At 40.8% G+C, this 21,928-nt stretch overlaps 1 protein-coding gene across 1 annotated transcript in view; it reads right to left on the reverse strand.

Annotated features, from left to right (window-relative positions):
* The window catches only part of MRPS9 (mitochondrial ribosomal protein S9), a 44,441-nt gene extending 25,793 nt beyond the window's left edge, over positions 1–18,648 (reverse strand). The window contains exons 1-4 of the mRNA XM_077814337.1: positions 18,527–18,648; positions 10,586–10,765; positions 603–665; positions 489–519 (exon numbers count right to left, since the gene is read on the reverse strand). Coding sequence (XP_077670463.1) covers positions 489–519; positions 603–665; positions 10,586–10,765; positions 18,527–18,610 — 358 coding nt within the window. The 5' untranslated portion in view covers positions 18,611–18,648. The remainder of the gene's footprint in view (positions 1–488; positions 520–602; positions 666–10,585; positions 10,766–18,526) is intronic.
* Between the last annotated feature and the right edge of the window lie 3,280 nt (positions 18,649–21,928).

Raw genomic sequence — 21,928 nt, forward strand, 5'->3', positions numbered from 1 at the left:
TTTTCTTTAAAAAGATCATTGGTCCCCTGGGGTATGTCTACACGGCAATTAAAAATCCTTGGCCACAGTTTTGGGCTCGTGCTATGGGGCTAACTGCAGTGTAAACATCCAGGCCTGAGCTGGAGCCCAGGCTCTGGAGGGTTCCAGAGCTCAGGCTGTAGTCCAAGTTGGAACGTCTACACTGCAATTCAACAGTGCTGCAGCCTGAGCCCAAGTCAGCTGGCACAGGCCAACCATCGGTTTCCAATTGCAATGTAGACATACCCTCACTCTAGCAGTACTTTTTGTCACTGGTGCAGGACCTCAGATCAGTAAAGTTTCATATTATATTTGAAAGGTTTGCGTTTTTATTACTCAGGTGCCTCATTAGCAGCTATAAAAAAATATTAATAAAGGAAATGTAAATGGGTTGTAGGAAAGAAAAACAACATAGAGGCTCATAATAAAAACTTTGATATAGCCTGGAAAAAATAGCTATGTACACTTACCTCTTTGTTTTGGAAAAATTTCAGTGGGATGCTATAGAAAACCAAAAAAAAAAAAAAAAAAGTTAGTATGCCATGCTAAAAGTACTCAGAAAATTCATTGAACATTGTTCTTACCTTCATTATAGGCCTGGCCCTTTTCTCAAATAAGCCAGAGGGAAAGAGGTAGGCAATAGCTTTCTGCAAACAAACACACAAAGATCAGATACATATTTGTTCTGTAACAACAAAATAATCAAATTCCTTACAGATATTTTTACTATGAGCATGCTATAAAAACCTAGACAGCACGGAGAGACAGACAAATCAACAAAAAATGGCATGTGCCTATATGCTGTTCTGAGAATAAAAGCAGCTGTAAATATCTCAGGATTCTTTAGAGAGAATGAAAGAAGAAGAAGAATCTAATTCTGAAGTCTGTAATCTAGTGGGTTTAGAATGAGTGAACTGTTTTGTTTACTTTAAAGATTAACTTTAAATTCAAACAGACAGTTACAAGAAATACTCAGTTGCCAGGTTCAAGTAATATACAACCTCCATTTTATTTAATCTAAACACTGATTTTTAAAGAGTAATTCTCACTTATCTCCTCAAAAATACCTAATGCTGTAACTTAGAATGGATTTCACATTTCATTTATAATTTTTTAAATTTTCTTCCTGCACATATTAGTGTTTGTGAAAGGTGCAAGCTTGATAGCTCTTGAGAATAAGTTCTCTATTTTTTCAAAGATTACTACTCGTGGAGGAATTCTGCACCAAAAAATTAAAAATTCTGCATATTTTATTTGTCAAAATAATACAATACAATCACACCAGTTTCAATAATTTTGGTAATGTATTTCAAAATACCTGTCAGCAAGTATGTCTGTAACAATACAGACAATGAAAAAAATTCAGGAAATGTTTCTATCGAATAGATTCCTTACTAGGCACGTAAATACAGAACTTTGAGTAATTCATTTAAACTACTATACAGAAATATATTTCCTGCACCCCTCAGTGCAGGGCAAAGGCTTGGGGGAATCAGGGTAAAGGAGGAGCTGAGGGAAAGGGAGGGAAGGGGAGGATCCTGGGAGTGAACCTGGAGGGTTGTTGGATGTGGGTGGGAAAAATATGGAATAGGTTTTTTGAGGGGGCCAGAGAGGGATTGTTAGGGCGCCTCCCCCATGCAGACCCTGACTGACCCCAGCCTCTCCCATTTAGTCAGGTACACCTGTCCCCCTTAATCCCTGTACCCTCAGACACCCACTCCCCCCATTCCCATGTGTCCCTGCACACCCCCATCCACCTCCTCCCCATGTGTCTCTGTGCCCCCACTCAGCCACCCCGATTCCCCCATTGCCATGTGGCCCAGCGCCTCCACTCCCATTCAGCTGCTGCCCCAGTCTGCCCTTCCCCAATAGCCATTAGGAACCCCAGTCTGTGACCTGCCAGCCCCATGCTGTCTGTCCCCACATATCCCGTCTCCTGACCAGGCCTCACAGGTACAGTACTGCCAGGCAGACAACCTCTTCCCTTTCTTATTGGCAGCTGGGGCTGCTCCCACCTGGGAGTGGCTGCTCTGTTCTAGTGCCACAGCAACCCCTCGTGGGCAAAAGGCGGAACTGCAGCAACTTTCTGGCAGAAGTTATTTTCTGCAGAAAAAAAATTGTGCGCGGCACATTAATTATGCGTGCACACAGTGGCGCAGAATTCCCCCACGAATAGAATACAGACAAAATGGACAGAGGCAGCACAAACTTCCCCACACTATTTTGCCACAGAGTGCCAATCTGCACAGGAGATAACTATGGGTTTGCAGACCACTGAGAATCTCCATTCCACCTAGATCCAGCACTTTTTCAGGATTGTCAAGAGTGATGATTGTTGTCATGGAAATTTATATACAAAGGCTTCTGAACAACTATCACATGGGAACAACTGGTGGTCACTACAACCTAAGCTCAATTTGAACCAGCAACCTGTAGGTGAAAATCTCTATTCCAATTACTAAACCTTAAACAATGAAGTCTCCCTTTAAAAGTCTGTCAATAAGACACTTACGAGTTAGGAAACCATTAGAATGTGCATTTTTTCAAATGGTGGTTTATCATCAAGATTATTGCTATATGCAGTACATGATACTTATTCTTCATCCACTCAACCAATATTTTAATGTGGTGTGTGTTCCCTGTTAATAAGTAACATCACTTACTCTTGCAAACAGATTAAAGACTATAAACCATTTCTGGAATTACTGTAAGACACAGTAGCTTGCAGTAATAGTAAATCCAACTGGATGTAATTCCTATTCAGCAATTTATTACTATGGCATTTTTTTTTCCACAATGGTTGAAAAAATGTTGATTAATGAAGCAAAAATAATGTATTAGTATTTTTCCAAATTAAAAAAAAAAAAATGTTTTGGTAAATGTGGCTCTAAATATGGCCAATTTCAGTCATGATACAAAATTAACAAAAGCATGAGCCTAGTGATTTTAGAAAGAGATACAATATATTTGTACAACAGCACTAATAACAGAACAAAATACTGCAGTAGACTTGCTTGCATTTTTAATGGACAGAGAAGAAAAATGAAATTACAAGAATTTTAGTTAAAATCGTCTCTCAAGAACTATGCTTCTTTTTTGGTTTGGTTACCTTTAGGCTATTACTTGCTCATAAACCAATCCATGTCCATGGAAAAAATTATCAGTGCTTCAACCTACTTAATATGCATGGAGTGTAAAAAGACCTAACCTATTATTTTCATTAATCCCCTACTGGTATTCCAAACAGAAATTTTGAGAATTCTGAAGCAAACAAAAGGATTAACTTGATTTTATGAAATGGTAATTTTGTTTCTCTTAGTGACTGCTGAATTCCCATTTGTTAGTCGATGGGCATTTTGTGCACACAGAGAGTAGGTGAACACCTATTTATGAACAAATGGGGATTAATTACAGTGACAATAGAGAAATCAGCTGTGAGCCAACTGTGGTTAAACAAACACCTTATACTATAACATATTAAAGGAATATATTATGGGCTACTGAGACTGAAAGTGTGTGTAGTTAAAAGGTATCCTGTATCTTAGCTCTCAAAGATTTGATTCAACCAGTATCTATTAGTGTGACACTAAAAACTCAGTGTAAACGTGACATTCTGTCTTGCTGCAACTTCAGAGGTTTTGAAATTTGTTTTCTTTCTAATGTGAATAAAACCAATCCATGTTGCATGTTTTCATTAAAAATGGAATTAAGTCAGGGAGAAGATGTGTGTCTCTCTCTACCCCTAGTAGTAGTAGTTAGGGTATTGGCCTGGGACAATGCTTGATTGAGAGCAGAATTTTTCATCACAGTTCACTCTAAATTAGACAGAGACCCAAACCTGAGTCTCCCACATCCCATGCCAGCATCCTAACCATCCAGCTACAGAATCTCTCTCACCCTCTCTGTAAGTTTCAAAAAACATCTTCACAAAATGTTTCAGTTTTGATGAAACAGCATATTTTGGGGAAAATGTTCTGATCAGCTCTTGCTCTCAAATTCATATGTTATTAGTAACAGAAACAGAAGGTGGACCAGCCTCTAGACCACCACGAGTAACAACTCTCTCTAAAAACTGAAACTAGAGCATTTTAGTGTAGTTCAAGAGAAGGCTTCATTAACTTAATATGGATTTCCTTCAAACTTCCAACACTGGATTTCAATGCAAGAATCCCTTCAGGAATCAGACCAAGATCTAGAAGACAATTATATTCGGTATATCCTTGAAAACATAAAAGCAAACCAATGACCTCTAAAATATTCCATTACCAAACCTGAAATAGTTGTGGTAGAGAGAGCACTGACACATGAAAGGTTCCATACAGACTTTTCCAGACCGAATTGCAAAGTTTTCTTTAGGACTGGGATTCTCAAGTTGAGGGTTGTGAACAGGTATTTGGGAGTCATATCCACTCTGTCCTTCCCCTAATGCTAAATCAGAGGGGATGACTGACTGGATGAGAAGGGAAATCCAGCGGGAAGTGGAGCCCTGTATGAATAAGGCTGAGAACAATGTCTTGAGGATAACATCAGAGTCTAGTAACAAATATGTTGAGATATCTGATACACCCCCACCACCAAACTTCTATAGAGAGCAGGTATATATTTCACAACCCTATTAAATTTTCCTTGGGAACAGGCCTTATAATTATCCCTGGGAATAGACTACAGCTCTCTAATATGACAGATGAAGTTTCATCCCCCTCAACCACATTACTTTTCAAAATAACTGCACCCCAAGAATCCTGAAACACAACATCCCACTTCTGTCTCACAATAATTCTGTAACCCACTGCCAAAGAGACTCTAGAGAGAATTCCATATAGAGGATAACAGCCTTCTTTTGGTATGAGTTACTCCTTTAGCTCAAGTTGCAGAGAGGTCTCTCTTGTGGATCTGAGTGTCCTGCGTTCAAACTGCTGATGGCCCATGTGGGAAAAAATATGTGATCACATAATTAAAGAATAAATCATAATGCATATACTCAAGAGTTGCATTTAATTCTAGCATTTCTTAAAAAGAGTGCTTGAGTTGGTAACCCTATTGTTGCTTCAGCATACTTATATATGGGACCCACTTTTAAAGTTATCACTTGGGGAAGTACTGGATACGTTTGAACATTGCTAGTGGGCTTTTCACAAGTAGGTTGTCAGTTTGAATCCACCCTAGCTCAAAAGGGACTGAAACTTGTTCTCATCATATCCAGTAGATGTTTGGTGGCCCCTCAAACCAATTACCTGCAAAAATGCAGAATAACTGAGACATGGAGCTGCACAAAGATTCTTGGCCCTTCATTTTCCCAAAGGCCAGAGAAAATCTGGCCTCAATTTTAACCTCAGATGGCCCAGTTTATTGCCATCTGATGCACATTTAATTGTATCTTCAGGCATTTAGAAATCCATTACCTTAATTCAAACTGGATTGGCAAAAAAATATTAGGTCAGACTCATAAGTCAGCAAGGGGAGAGAGGGGAGGCATTTTGTGTCTGCTGTCTTCAGGATCTTTTATAAAGCCAGTGGAGCTTCCCAGCACAGGCCAGGAAGCTCTTACGCTGTCCTCCTGCTTCAATGGTCCTATGGAGATTTGTTACGGTGCAAGTCCACCCTGGCCATGCTTCCTCCTGCTCCGATTCACCCACACCTCGCCTCCATTACAGCCATGGCCTACACTGGAAGGCTTCCTGTGCTTAAACCATTTATGGAGGTGGCACAGGGCTAGCAGAGAAGCCCCCAGCAATGGGGGTATTTTCTAGGGGAGTCTTAAATCTTCCCTATGGCTTCTTTGCTACAGCACCATTGGCACAAAAGGTCCCTAAGCACATTGAAGAACTGGACATAATGATGCTTATACTTTACTTTTATATACATAAAGCCTTAAGCACTGAGTACTAAACCAGTTCAGCTCTGAGACTATACTTCAGAGCATAACATTTGAAACACTTCAGTAGGACCCCTGGCTCCCTAGATGATGTTACTGAATCAGCTCCCTTTGCTCTCCAGCTTCCTCAGCCTGATTCCAACTTCCCTTTCCAACTCTGTTATGCTGGGAAATCTCTAGTTCTTGAACTAGACTCCAATACCAACTCCAGCTCAGACAGTTTTCAATACTACATTCTTTGAGCTACAATGTTTAATGGAATTGTTGCTCTCACTGAGTCAGCAATGACTAAGAACGTTAATAATGCTGGTGGTTTCCAATATCTTTTAAAAAAAGAACTTCCACACAAATTTTTTTTTAGTGGAGATTTATGTGAAGTGAAAGTTTGAAGTGTTAAATAAAATCCATTTTAAAAAGTTACCAATCCCTTCAAAAAACAAAAATATCCCAGCCGTTTGGTCAAATCCAAGTGGACTTCTCTATCCAAGTGGGGATTTTGCTTAAGTAAGGAAAACCTGACTCCCTTGGGACTAGCATTTTACACAGAATAGCACTCACAGTTTTTAAGAGTTTCTTTAGGTAAAATCTGAATATCCTTTAAAAGTGAAATGTGCTGGGTTGTTTTTAAAAACCAATCCAACTGCAACATACATTTTTCACTATTATAGGACTAAAAATGTCTTACTGCTTACCCAGAGGAGAACTTATGTGGCACACAAATAGCATATTATTGTGAGCCAGGGGTTTCTCATTTAATCAAGATGCTTTAGGCCACAAAATTCTTTGTGGGGAACAACTCTCCTAATACCCTTGTACAAAGACATTTGCAAGTGAAACTAGTTTCCTTAAAACATTTGTTTTACATTTAAACATAAGTCAGTCTGTATGTCAATTATCATTTAAGACCTATGCCCTACTCACCAAAAGATGCTTAACATTTATCTAGAGATCAAATACAAGACCTGCTCTACATTTTTTTTTTAAAACTAACTCTACTGAAAGACAGCAGCTTTATATTGTGCTCAGATATCTGGAACAGCATTTAGTAAGTCCATAAAAGGAAAAATAAGAATACTAGAATATAAATAGATCACAGGGTTTAAGGTGCTTTTCTTGTATTAATCTTGCTTAGATTTTTGGCTTTAAACTAGAATATTAGTGATCTGAAAGTTTGAAATGAAGGCAGACTGTTTACTATGTCTGTAAGTTAAAGGTAAATCACAAAATAAAAGGATTACAGACTCGACCAGAGAAAAAGCACTGGGTCAGGACTGCAATCTCTATTAATCAGGTATCCCAGCTGGGCAGTGGGTATGCAGCTGTTAACTTGATCAATGACTTACCTAAATGTCATCTCTACTGATTCGCTTATAAATTACCAGCAAGTGAGACTAATGTACAGGTGCTAATTTATTTAAACTGTTCTCTGCAGTTCTACATAGCTTTATAAACTGCATCTGGCACCTAATGTTAGCTGTCAGTTGTACTTAGACATGCCTGTCCTAACGACTCTGTTCATTAGAAATGAGCACAAATTATGAAATATTGTGAAAAATGATACATCAAATGGAATGGGCAAAGCAAATCAATTAGAGAAACTTCATACCACATATTCACACATAGGAGAATAAAATATCCTGGTTCCAGAGCAAGGTCTATAATACCAATTAAAAAGCAATTGGTAGACTTCTGCAGTTATATATCAATTTGCTGGACTTTTCCCCCCCAGTAATTTAGTTGTAATATACAGCTTAACTTTCCATTCCTAAATAAAAGCATCAGTAAGAGGCAATTCTGCATCCAAAAATCCAGCAAGAGGATTAAAACATGGTAAACTTATTTCCCTGTAGCACCTGTTCTAAAATTCACAAGGTTTAACTTTTAATAAAATACACATATAATGCCAATGAAAGACAATCTCATGTCTACTTTTGAAATGCACTATACAGACTGATTAACAGTAGAAGACATGGAGGTACGTAAGCACTCATCAAAAGGAATTATTACTATTCGAAGTGTAAAGCCTTATAATTCTGCTGCCAGTGCTAAGCGGCTTTTATAACAGAAATTTAATTATGCATAGCAGACATTATGCATTCAAAGTATTTTCAACACCTGATGGTATGTGAGCAAGTTAAACATGAATGGTAGATACTCTGTAATACTAAATAAAATGCTGCGCTTTTGTTTTTTCACCTTTTCAGAAATAAAATTTGTGAACTGGTCCCATACTTGTCACGTGCACTTCAGTAAGGAAAAGTGTAATGCCGACAGACCCCAGTTGTCAGCAGGCAGCATTGAACCGGGGACCTCTGGAGCTTAGTACACAAGCCTCTACTGCACGAGCTAAAAGCCAACTGGCTCTTAGCTAAGGCTGTAGAGCAAACTTATTTTAACTCTCCCTCTAAGTGGTCGCAGTGCAACTAGATGGGACAGAACACCACACCCAGAAGCTGTGAGGGTTACAAAAGCTCATTTCCAGAATGAGCCTACTTTTCTTTCTAGTGGGAAGCTCAGTCATTTTGTACAAATGGCCAGAATATGGGGGATCTGTGTGCAGAGGGATCTTCCATCTTCTACATGCGTATTTATGGCATATATGCATGCATGGGAAGAGAACCTATGCCCCAAACAGTCCTGCTGCCCACTTCCTGAGCTCCTATAGAGGCTTGTCCTCAAGAAACAGGCCCATGTGTGGAAAGAAAACCTGGACTGCAGGGAGGGAGCTGAATTGTGGGTGAACACACAGCCTCCTACTACCAACCCTTGCAGGAAATCAACACAGAAGTTAATACAATCTCCACACTCTGTGAGCTGTACCAACAGTTTTTTTTACTAGTTTGTGCAAGCACATCATGCAAATAAACAAAGACAAGCTCCGTTACGGGTGAAGAGAACATTTACCAAATTGAGATAAAATATTTAGGGAAAGGAAATTTTATCATTTAATAAAAGTCAGAACAAGCAAAGTAAAGTAAGTAATTTGTTAATCATTAAGGCCTCAGTCCTGCAAACTGATTCACCAGTGCACATCTTTACCTCGACAGAGTCCTACCGAAGTCAATGAGACTACATACAGGTGACAGGTGTAAGGGTCTGCAATGGTGCTTCTATCTCCAGTGGTACTATCAGGACATCAATATCGAAACATGCCTACCACTGCTTCAAATGCAAATAAAATGTAAACTATAAAAATAAATACAAATGTTAAATTCTCACTGTCTCAAATCTAAGCCTCAATATGGATTCAGAGCACTACTGTCCTTAAAAAAATAAAAAGGGCTGTAGGCATATGACTGCTCAGAGCTCAAGACTTTTAACCTTACTGACAAGGAGTAAGTTCCCTTTGTTTGCTCAGGCCTTTGCCTGAGGTGAGCTGGATGTGAAGAGTGTGCTGTCCAAGAGATTAGCTGGGAACATTGCTTTATGAGTTTGTGATCTTTATAATAGAAGTCGGAAAGAAAGGATTGTCATTTGTTAAGAGAACCAACTGTTAGCAGCATGCAGTTCATTTTTATATTAATTGTTTTTACTGAGGAAAATTCATACAGAGAATCAAGCACTGGGTGCATATTTTTTTATAAATATAAATTAAAATAAGTGAAAGCTATTGTATGTCTTGTGTGAAAATCACCTATTGCATAAACAGCAGCTTATTTTACCAGGCATGCAATGAGTGAGCAAAATCAAGTTTAAAATAAATGAGACTAGAATTTATTTGGCAAGATGTTCTAATTAATATCTTTTTGAACATAAAATTTGTCTAGTATTGGATTTTAACTTGTTGGAAGATTAAAAGGTTTGGACTATTCTTTGTTGGTTGCAACTACTTGTAAATCCAGACATTTGTTTACACAGAAAACTTTTTTTTTTATGATTAAGAAGTCAAAAACAGTTCCCAATCTTTTACAATACACTTAGCACCCATAGCAGCCTAAACAGTTTATATTAGCAGAGAAGAGGCAAGAAAATATCCAACCAAATATTTTAACCATCTCAACCTGAAGGACAGAAAAAGCTGCTTAACCTTAAGTCTACCTGATTCCCAACTGCAAGTCGTTACATGTAAAGCAGCAGGCATTTCCTCAAAAACCATCGTATTTCCCTGTTCCCACAGTGGCCATAATGCAGTGAGCTCAATTTTCTCTTCTTTGGTTCCATGACACGCTGCTCAGTCATGAGACTTCATGGGAGAATGGGTGTGTGTGTTTGTGTGTGTTTGTAAATTACTAAGTAAAATTGAACCAAGTGTTGGTTGTGAAATATCCTGTAAAATTTAAATTTGCATCAGCTGCTGCTGTGGTATCATGCAGGAAAACCTGACCTAAATATACAAAGCAGGTCAAATGAGGAGTAAATGTTTTCAAGTGCTATATAAACCTTTATAGTGGTTCTTATGGCCTCAGATCAAGGGGATTATCCATTAGTAGCTTTAAAGAGAACCTACTGTGCTTTAGCAAAATATGGGTATACAGTTCTATACTGCCATGTCTGACCTCACACACATAGCAGGGGCAGAATCTCTATTCACAGCCACAATTGCAATGTTTGCAATGTATAGTAGTATTCTTTCTTATTCTGACAGTTTGATTAATATTCACGGAGAGCTGAGGGGCTCATGCTGAAGTAAAGTGCTTTCAATATCTGAAACTCTATAGTAAATGACTTCTCCAACAGAGCAACTGTACTTACATCAACATCCTCTTGGGTAAAAGTTTCTGGATCTTCCCCCATCATGTTGGCTAAATGTCTTTTTCCTAGGTTGAACTCTTCAATCTGGTTTTTAATAAAAGCCTCTGTATACTTTTCAGGTCCTGAGGCTGCAATGTTTCTCTTCTGCACTGCTGTAGTGGTACAGATTAGTCTTAATGTCTAACAAAAACAAAAACAAAAAGAAGAGAATATTAAAGAATTGGTACAGCAAACTCTAAGCAAAATTATTGGCACAGAAAGGGAAACGTGCTTTGTGCACAGTAGTGTAGAAACTAAGAAAAGGCACTCTTATTCAGAAAGTTGATTTCTTCTAGTTGCCAAAGACCCTTTTACAGATGTGTTCAAACAGTTTAATCTTTTTATATGAGAAAATAAATTGTGAACAATGGATTGTCTTTTTATCAAATGTATGTACCTATGTTTAAAAATGTTAAATCAATTTCAAACAGTTTGTTTTCTGTGACATACACTCAGATTTTACTAATAGAATTAAATGTAATTTTACATGTGACGAAGTCTCTGATGAAAACAAAACAACAAATTTTAGGCAAATAAACCGCTTAGGCATTGTAAGTAAACAGTGACTGTATTCTTTTATCTCTCTGCACACAAATAATCTCAAAGGGTTTATATATATATTTATATATATGTTCACAAAGAGAGAACTTCTAAATGAAGCATGAATAGAACTGCAAACTTAATTCTGCTATCCCAAGTGCAATACAACAGCATAATGAAACTACTAAGGTATCAAGTTTCCATGTTGCCCTGTCAAAGAAACAAAGAAAAGGAAATTAGGCACAATGCATTTTTGGGACAGTGAAATAGCCTAGGACCCTTTCTTGCACTGAGAACCATACAGTGGCACCCCGGAGCCCACCAGTTACTTTAATTTTACACACATAGGCTTAGGGGTGCACTCATGTGTTTTTCAATGTTGGAGTGGAGTTAAAGTCTGTGTCCTACAGAACTCTTTCTTTCCCTAGTGTTGATAACAGAATTGTACAGACTATGAACTCTTCAAGACCACATCTTTATTGTGTTTCTCTACAACACCCAGCACAACTGGATCCCAACCCAAACTGGGGCTTCTGTGCGCTACTGTAATACAAATGTTAAATGTTGATATTAATATTACAAATGTCAAACATACTTGGCCTTCCCTACAACAGGGATATGCAGATATGAAGGCAGATGAAGCAATATTTCAAGCACATATTAGAACTATTTGATGCAATGGGCTTTATACTGGAGACTAGAAAGTTACTAAAGTCTTCGGTTTCTCCCCTCACTTGCAGACAAAAATCTTTATAACATCTAGAAGAGAAAACCTTTACACTATCCTAACGGGTAACTGCAGTCTGCCTACCAAAAAATCTAGCTGCAGTTTCAACTGGATATCCTGTTATCTTCTGTGCTAAACCTTTGTGCAGTGTTGCTGTGTGATGCAAAATAGCTACTGCAATTGGTACGGTATCACTCCATATAAACCGGTTACTTTGGAACCATTCAGTCTCTTCATTATACCCATCCCATATCTCCCCACTGAACACAAAAAACATGGCATGAGGTGACTGCTACTGCAATCCTTATCCTTAAGCCTAGTGTCCATAGACCTCGATGGAGTTTAACAGTAGATCAGTCTAACAGTTCACCGTCTACTGAATGCTATCACAAAAGAGTACATCCATGGAGCTGAATCAGTACTCAGGCACACAATGTACGTCCTAATGCACCATATAGGACAAGAATTATGCTAAGAACACTAAAATGAATTTTTAGGTATAGTCAGCCATCATTCTAGAGGCAAAAAGCTATTAAATTCATTAATTTACACAAGGTTGCTGTTTTGATTAAAATAAAATAAAAATGAATATTCAAAGTCTGTAGAGCAGTGCTACTCAAAGTGATGGTCCGTGGACCGGTGCTGGTCTGCGAGCCATCGGCTGCCAGTCTGCGTGCACATTGGGGGAAAAAAAAAAATGCCAGTCCCCACACCAGATAGCTTGAGAAGCACTGCTGTAGAGGACATTGCTTCCCATTGTAAGATATTATCTGCACTTTCTAAGAAATCTTATTAGGACTTTTTGGATATTTAGGTTTGAACACTGAGTTCATATTTTGACTGAGCAATTCATCCCTTTGCCTCTTACAACCCTCTAGGGGAATTCCTATCAACAAATACTAGCGAACATGGTTCCAGCTCAGAACTCATAATCCAAGGAACACTTGTCTTTGGCTTTTGTGGAAGACTGTAAGATATGGTTAGACTGATTTGTTTTTCTTTCACCAAGATAATCAGTGGGTAAGACAACTGTAATTTCAATCAAGCACTCTGCCAGAGAAACAGAAGCATCATTGACAGAGCAGTAATGTCCCAATTTTGGCTTAATGTCAGTTTTTATGTACTACTTTACGTGTCTTATGTCAGTATTAACAAAGCCTCACTGCAGTCAAATTATTCCATAAACCAAACTGAGAATTGATGACTGGAGTTGTCTATGGGGAAAGAAAGAAGTCACAAGAATAAAAGAGCAGAGAAAGGAACATTTTGGAATGGAGAAAATATCAGAGTTCTATTCAACAGGCCATGCTCAACAGTGACCTGAAGCAGTTATTATCTGACGGCTGGTCAATTGCCTACTGTGTGAACTTGTGGTCTCACTGTACCTTCTGGTGTCTATGTGACCACATTAAAAAAATAAGCAAACTAACAAAAATTTAAAGGTAACTAATTAGCAGCCTTATTGCCAGCTGTAGAAGAGAAACCAAAGACTAAACGGATTTGTCCTCTTGCTTCTAGGAGCGTTCTCAACAGGTCAGAGTTTAAAAAAATCTATATTTAAATTCAGCATTTTGAGTTAAAAACATAAATGAACTAGAAAATATATGACTAGATACAGCTTAAACATTTCAGATATAACTGGCAACTACAAACTATACACCCAACACAAACATATGTCCGTAGTCCCACTGAAGTAATAAGACTACATACATACATACATTCATTTGCAAAATTGGAACCTAAAGCCTATTCTAGCTTTCACTGGCTGCTAATGGCAGCAACAGGCTGAAACTACAAATGGTTATTGGCATAAGCAGGGATCTACTAGTCATGTTCCTTTTCTGCTGGCCATACCACTTTTCCCTGCCATGCTGACAGCAGGAAGTGGGATTGGAATAGGAGCATCTATACCAGCTCAATACCACTTTGCATTGGAGTAGTGCTCACAGGATCATACGGTGCTAGCAGTGTGGTACAAAATGCTGCACCAGATAGAAGAATCTGTCCTTCTGTTACATTTTTTGCAGCACTGTTAACCCAAGCCAAATTCTAACTAGGGTAATTACAGTCTGCCTACCCAAAATCTACCTGCAATTTTACTTGGATATAGTATTCTTTATTTCCTGAGCTAAACCTTTGCGTACTGTTACTGTGCGATTCAAAATAGCTACTGCAATTCAGCCCAGGTCCAATAAAATAGGTCAGTGATTCTCAAACTGTGGGTTGCGACGCTGTTTTAATAGGGTTGCCAGGGCTGGCTTAGACTTGCTAGGGCCAGGGGCCAAAGCCAAAGCCCCACTGTTTGGGGCCGAAGCTTGAGGGCTTCGGCCTTGGGCAGTGGGACTGAGATTACAGGCCCCCTGCCTGGGGCTGAAGCTCTTTGGCTTTGGCGCCCTGACCCAGGGTGGCAGGGATAGGGCGGGCTCAAACTTTAGTCCCACCTCCTGGGATCATGTAGTAATTTTTGTTGTCAGAAGGGGGTCGTGGTGCAATGAAGCTTGAGAACCCCTGAAGTAGGTGAATTAATCTTTGTATATACTGCATGAGATGAAAAGGATGATATGAATGTAAGTATTTGGTTGTTTTTTAAACTGAGGTATATGAACATGGTCTCTAATAAAATCTCTGCCAACAATAAGATGATAAAACAGGAGTTTGAGACAAGCTTTGAATTTTAGTACTGGAAATCCTGCTTATTCCCAGTTTCTGCTGTATGTTTCAAGCTCTAGTGAATGTCTGGGAGAGAGAAACGCTGAAGTATCTCTAGACATTGTCTCCTAGACACTTACTTCAGGAGAAAATGCTATTCACTCAGTCTTACTTTCCATGCATACAATGAGTTATTTGTAATTCTTTTTAATGAACATAAGAATCCTCATTACTAGGCCCAAGATTCCTTTCTCTCTGCCATACATTAAACAGGATACTTTTGTATTACACCCGTCATTTTTTATTGTAATTTTCCCATTTTTTTCCTTTTCCCCTCAAGCTATTCATATTCTTCTTGTTTAAGTTCATCACTAATCAAAAGTCCCTGGACACAAAACTGTTCATAATTAGAAAACAGCCTCTTATGCAAATTAATATCTATTGTATAGAGTACCTCTTCTGGGATAAGAGTACAATTTCAGGGGTCATATGGGTAAGAACTACAAAGTGAAGTTGAATGCTTCTCGTATTTAAGCCAAACTAGAAAATACTACTCTAAAATATAAAGGAAATTAGAGGCTTGTATTTATTATATACTTCATAAAGTGTTCTTGCAGATAGTATTCTTACCATTTTTAAAAAGAACTCTTGTTAAGAAACTCCTGAAACAACAGAATATTCCACCAGAAAAGAAACAGCCTTTCCTCCAGCCTACCACAATTCCTTAACACTCAGAAACTAATTGCTTTTAAATTATTTTCCTTTCAAAAGTAATAGCGTAGAGGTCTAAGTATCAGGTTTGAAATACCTATGGCCTGTTTATTTACTGTTACATAAATTTTCACCTATCGTACTCTACTCAAGTCAGTGAAGATAAATGGGCATAAAACTAGTGATTAATACTGAGTAGAGAATCAGTCCCTCTGAACTCCCTGGAACATGGTCAGGGTTGACTTACTCCACCATACTTCAGAAGTCAATTCTGCCCATTTTACCAGGGTGTCTGTGGGGGTATCAATACCAAAGCTTTGTTTCTGATATGTATTTTGTAAAGCACTTTAGGATCCTTCACAATGAATCAACAACAAATAAATAATTTTATATTTATTTTCACATTGGCTGTTCCAAGCACTTCACAGGAAGCAGTATTTACTTAAGTGAAGTGCTTCTCTGAAAGGTGACTAAAAATGGTACCCAGTCTATCTGCTCCTTGTGTGTATTTTGTCACATCTGCTTAAGTCAGTGAGAAAAGAAAAAAAATATTACTTTTCATTACTGTCAGCCCTTTGGAAACAACACACCACTGAAGTGAATTGTTTTTTTTCTCCAAACAGAACTGTTAACTAAGTTCCAGTTAGAGGGCTACCTAGACAACAACAATTGACACCTGGGTTTTGTAATCAGTGGTTGTGAATCCTACTCCTCATGTCCTATATACAGTTAGTCCATGTACATATATGTATGTCTGTAACGGGCAATTAGTTAATGGTTGGCTTCAGCAATAAGGCAGAAGGGCTTATATTCCTTATACCTTTTTAACTTATCAAAGGTAATGGAAGATTGGGATCACATAAATATCAGAGTCTTTTTTTGATCCTGATAAGCTTTTGGACTCACAATCTTGTGTCAGGTTACTTTAAAATAATTATGTACTGCGTGTGGTGGTGGTGTTAATCAATTTAAATGCACTGCTTCCCATTTTCACATGTGGTCTTCTCATTCTCGTATTAAGAGAAAGAGTAAATAGGAGCACCACTTAGATTTTTTATATTACTGACTGGGCTGCATCCTTAGCTCGCTTCGCTCCACCAAAATCAGTTGTGTTATGTCAACTTACATAGGGATCTGACCCATTATTTCTGTGCTGATATCAGATACCCTCTTCGAGCCCCACTCTAACTAAACAGTCCTAATCTTTTCAATCTCTCCTCATACATAAATCTATCCAGTCCTCTGATTATTCTCAGTACCTGTCACTTGGCCCCTCTACATTTTTGAGATGGGCTGACCAGCACCAGACACTATTTTCAAACTAAGAGTCTACAATCATTATAATAATGTTACAATATTCTGAGTATTATTTTTATTCCATTCTCTGTACTGTACACCTTAACATTTTGTTTATGTTTCTAACTACTGCTGCACACTGAAGTGTCCACAAGGACACCAAGTCTTTTTCCTGAATGGATACGGCTAATTTAGAAACCAGCAATGTGTGTAAATAGATCCAACTGCTCTTTTCCAATGTACATTATCTTGGATTTGCCTACTCTGAATCATCCGCCATCTGTCATCTAATTGCTTGGCTTTGTTAGGTCACTCAGGAGTTCCTCAGTTTTCACCATCCTAAATTATTTTGTCATTTAAAAATTGTCACTTCCACCCTCTTTCTAGATCATTAGTGAACATATTATATGTTTTAATATATTTATAATACAGTATTCAACATCACTCCTAAAACAGATCTCAAGGTTGATTTACACTTGCTTTTCAAACTGGAAATGCAAATTAGAAATAAGTCAACTTTTTAACAATGAAAAGATTCTCAACTCATCCCTGAAGTCTTTCAATCAAAGATTCTGGAGTCTTTAAAGAGATGTTCTAGTTTGCCCCAACTTCTTGGCCTGGTCAGCAGTTGCTTACATAATAGAGAAGAATAACTCTGTCTCCACTGCATGAAACCTTGGGTGAAGCGCTTTGGCCCACACTTTGCAGGAAGCCAAACCAGATCATCACATTAGTCTTTCCAGACTTAAAATCAACAGTCTTAGGCTATGTCTACACTAGGGACCTTACAGCGGCTGTACCGCAATAAGGTCTTCCATGTAGCCGCTCTTTGCCAGCAGAAAAGAGCTCTCCTACTAGCATAATTAAACCATCCCCCATAAGAGGCATTAGTCATGTTGGCAGGAGAGACTCTCCTGCTGACATAGTGCTGTCCACACCAGCACAGTTGTGGGATGTGTTTTTTACCAATAAAAGTGGTAGCCTAAGGCTTTGTCTGCACTATGTCTACACTGTGCACCTTACAAGGTGAGGCTTTGAAGCTACAGCCGCACCATTGTAAGGTAAGCAGTGCAGCCGCTCTTTGTCGCGAGGAATGAGCTCTTCTGACAACAAAATAACCACCGAGGCGTGGTAGCTTCGTTGCCGGAAGAGCATCTCCCACAAAGCACTGTTCACACCGTGCTTTTCATCATTGAAAGTTTTGTCATTCAGGGTGGATTTTTTTGTGTTTTTTTTTTTTTTTTCACTGCTGAGCAATGGACCGGTTTATACTGAATTACTCAAACTGGCACAACTGTTCTGCACACCCCTATTAGTTTAAAGCAACTGGTTTAAATGTCCAGACCCAAGTCAAGGCCCCTATGGACACTACAGCGGCTGCAGGGTCCAGCTCCCTATGACCGATACCTCCTACAGCGACAGGAGCGGTTCTGCCATGGCTAGACTCAATTCACCCGTCCACACGGCAGTTGCTAGGTCGACAGAGGAATCCCTAGGGGCCGGGGCTACACCAGGGGGTTAGGGTGACCTAACCATGGCGCTCAGCGATGCGAACTGTTCACACACGCCCCAGCCGGGCGGATCCAACTCCTCCGTGTAGCCCGGGGCTGGGCCGGCCTGAAGCCGGAGAGCCCCCGCCCCAGCGAACCTGATGCTGGGACCGCCCGCCGGGCACACGCGATCCCCGCCCAAGGGCCCAAAACAGCGGCCAGGCCGGCTGCCCTCCGGCCAGAGCCCAGCGTCCCCCCCGGCACCCGGGAGCAGCGATGCCGCTCGGAGGGGGGCCGGGCAGCGGCGGGGTCCGACGGCTCCTGCACCCGCCCCCCGCGCAGAGCAGGCCGGCCAGGCGCGGCGCGGCCCGGCTCCCCCTACAAGGCTGGGTCTGGCGAAGGCGAGCCAAACACGGGCCCCTGCGCTCGCGTTTCAACGGCCCGGTGGGCGGGGCCGCTCGGTTCCTCCCTCCCCTCCCGCGCTCTCACCTGTGCGCGCGGCGCCTCCGGGGCTCTCAGCGCCGCGCTCCAGCCGCGGCTCGCTCGCAGCACGCGCCTAACGGCAGCCGCCATCTTTGCGGCCCGAGACTGTCAGCGTCGCTGAGCCAGGCTGATTGGGGGGATGGGGAGGAGCCGCAAGAAGCGGAGAGAAAACAGCTGGGATTGGCGCAAGCGCGCTGGGCCACTTGACGCTTGTAAGGGGAGGAGCTTGGCCAAGAAACGGCCGCCCTCGCGCTGAGGATTGTTGGCGAAAGGCGGGATTTGTTAGTCTCGCGTGACCCTGGCGGGGCAGCAGGCGAGGGGGCGCGCGCCTGTGCTCGAGTTTCCCCTTGTCGGGCGCTGTGTCGCTCTCAAGCCGCCTTGTTCATTCGAAATGGAATGTGCGCGCGCGTGTAATGTGGGCTGGGCTTTAAAAGGGCAGGGTCAAGGTTAATGCTCCCTGCGGAGCCTCTGCTGCACAGTTCACCTCACTCTCCTTGAAGTAACAGGCCTGGCTGGGGTGCCGGAGTGGGAGAGAGGGTACCACCTGGTGCATTGTTGCTTGCCCCTTATTTTATCTCCAGCCCTAAATCTGGTGCTTGATGTCCTACCTCAACAGGCATCATGTGGAGGGTCCCATGAGTTGTACACAATAACATTCACCTTACTTACTCATTCCTCTAGGCTTTCCCAGTTCCAGTGATTAGGCCCCCAATCCTGCAAACAGGTAGCATATAACTACTCAACGCAAGGGGATTTGGGCATAAAGTTACTCCTGTGCATAAATCTGCTCAGGATTGTGGTCTCACATTGCAAAGGCCCTATGGCAAGGATTCTCTTCATCTTTGCCTTGCATGGTATGGAGCATGCTGTAAGTGCTTCACAAACAATTACAACCTGCTGTCATGACCATAAGAACGGCCGTAGTGGGTTAGACTAAAGGTCCATCTAGCTCAGTATCCTGTCCTCCGACAGTCGCCAATGCCAGGCGCTTCAGAGGGAATGAACAGAACAGGCAATCATCAAGTGATCCATCTTTCTGGCAAACAGAGGCTAGGGAAACCATTCGTGGCTAATAGCCATTGATGGACCTATCCTCCATGAACTTATCTAGTTCTTTTTTGAATCCTTGTTCAGAAGGTGTTGGCCCTTGGCCTTCACAACACCCTCTGGAAAGGAGTTCCACAGGATGACTGTACGTTGTGTGAAAAAATACTTCCTTTTGTTTGTTTTAAACCTATTAATTTCATTTGGTGACCCCTAGTTCTTGTGTTATGAGAAGGACAAGGACAAATAACACTTCCTTATTTACTTTCTCCAAACTAGTCATGATTTTATAGACTTCTATCATATCCCCCCTTAGTCATCTCTTTTCCAAGCTGAAAATTCCCAGTCTTTTTAATCTTTCCTCTTATGGAAACTCTTCCATAAACCTAATCATTTTTGTTGTCCTTTTCTGAACCTTTTCCAATTCCAATATATCTTTTTTTGAGATGGAGCGACCACAAGAATATACAGTTTTGCACCAAAAGTTTAAACATGAACATTTTTGGCATGCAGAAGTTCTCCTGTATTTAGAGTTGTTATAGTCTTCTGCTGAACAGGGTTTCATGATTAATATTGTCACCACCTCTGTATATAGGTGGGAAGTCTTCAGAGCTAAGAGGAGCTCATCACATACATACACATATATATAAAGCTAGAGCTGGTCAGAGAATTTTGACAATAACATTTTGCCAAAACAAAAGAGGGGGAAATGACATTTTCAGCATTTTTCAAAAACTTTTATCATTTTCCAACCAGCTCTTAAACAGACCTCTCAAGGCCTCGTTTTTAGGAGCACTCTCTGCTTGAGATGGATTATTGAAAGTGCACCTCCACTCCCCATCATGTTTATGCTCCCATTCCATCATCATCATGACAAATCCAAAAGGAACGTAGCCTAGGATGGCCACTCACATGTTCCCGGGATACCAGACATTCTTGTACTTTTGGGAACAGCGTGGCCCCACCCATGCTGAGATGACCTTGCCACAAGGAGGCGCCAGTTGGAAGAGTGTGGTGCCGTGGTCCCACTGGTGTGACCTTGCACAAACTCTATGTGCGAGATCATGTCAGTGGGGTTGGAGCAGTGCACTTTTCAAAATGGCGTTCCCCATCCCATACTGGACAAAATGACATCCAGCTTGGTCTCAGTACTGGGTGGGGGACAAACCACCCAAAAAGAGGACTGTCTGGTTTAAAACCAGACAAGTGGCCACCCTAAGGTAGCCTCCTTGCAGATTGAGCACCACCCAGATCAATTTCTAGCAAGGTCCTTAAGGTGGTCTGGCTGGATATTCAGTTTATTTCCATTACTGTACTAGCAATCTTATCACTCCACCAAAGCTTTTGGTGACCAAGTGACCGCTGGTCATATACCAGCATTCCTTGGTAAACACACTTCAGAGTTTGCTGGTCTTCCAACCTAATAATATGCCTGTATCAAGAAAGGCACCAAAGCTGAAGCAGTGCTGATGGAGGCAGTTGATGGATTAAGCTTCAAATATCCGAATTTCTGATCTTTTTCTGACATTTACAGCTGACCAAGACAACGAGAATCAAAACTGTCACTCCGGTGCTCTTCAGCCTTCCTCTCGTGCACCCATTTGCTGCCCATCAGATGGTAGCTGGCTACAGTCTCCTCCTACCCAGTCATAGCTGCATATGTGGTCCCCTTCACAGGACATACAAGCAGCTAAGAAGATGGAAGAAAGAACTGGTGAGGGACAAGGGGAAGGGGTTAGTGAAAGCCCTCTGGAAAGACACATTTATTATTATGGTAAGAGCTGACAAACTGGTGATGTGTGAAAAAGTTGCACATTCAGTATTGTTTTCTTGATCATAGAATCATAGAATCTCAGGGTTGGAAGGGACCTCAGGAGGTCATCTAGTCCAACCCTTTGCTCAAAGCAGGACCAATCCCCAACTAAATCATCCCAGCCAGGGCTTTTTCAAGCCTGACCTTAAAAATATCTAAGGAAGGAGATTCCACCACCTCCCTAGGTAACGCATTCCAGTGCTTCACCACCCTCCTAGTGAAAGAGTTTTTCCTAATATCCAACCTAAACCTCCCCCACTGCAACTTGAGACCATTACTCCTTGTCCTGTCATCTGCTACCACTGAGAACAGTCTAGAGCCATCTTCTTTGGAACCCCCTTTCAGGTAGTTGAAAGCAGCTATCAAATCCCCCCTCATTCTTCTCTTCGGCAGACTAAACAATCCCAGTTCCCTCAGCCTCTCCTCATAACTCATGTGTTCCAGTCCCCTAATCATTTTTGTTGCCTGCCGCTGGACTCTTTCCAATTTTTCCACATCCTTCTTGTAGTGTGGGGCCCAAAACTGGACACAATACTCCAGATGAGGCCTCA

This window comes from Eretmochelys imbricata, chromosome 1 (genome assembly GCF_965152235.1).
Source record: "Eretmochelys imbricata isolate rEreImb1 chromosome 1, rEreImb1.hap1, whole genome shotgun sequence".
Taxonomy (NCBI): Eukaryota; Metazoa; Chordata; order Testudines; family Cheloniidae; genus Eretmochelys; species Eretmochelys imbricata.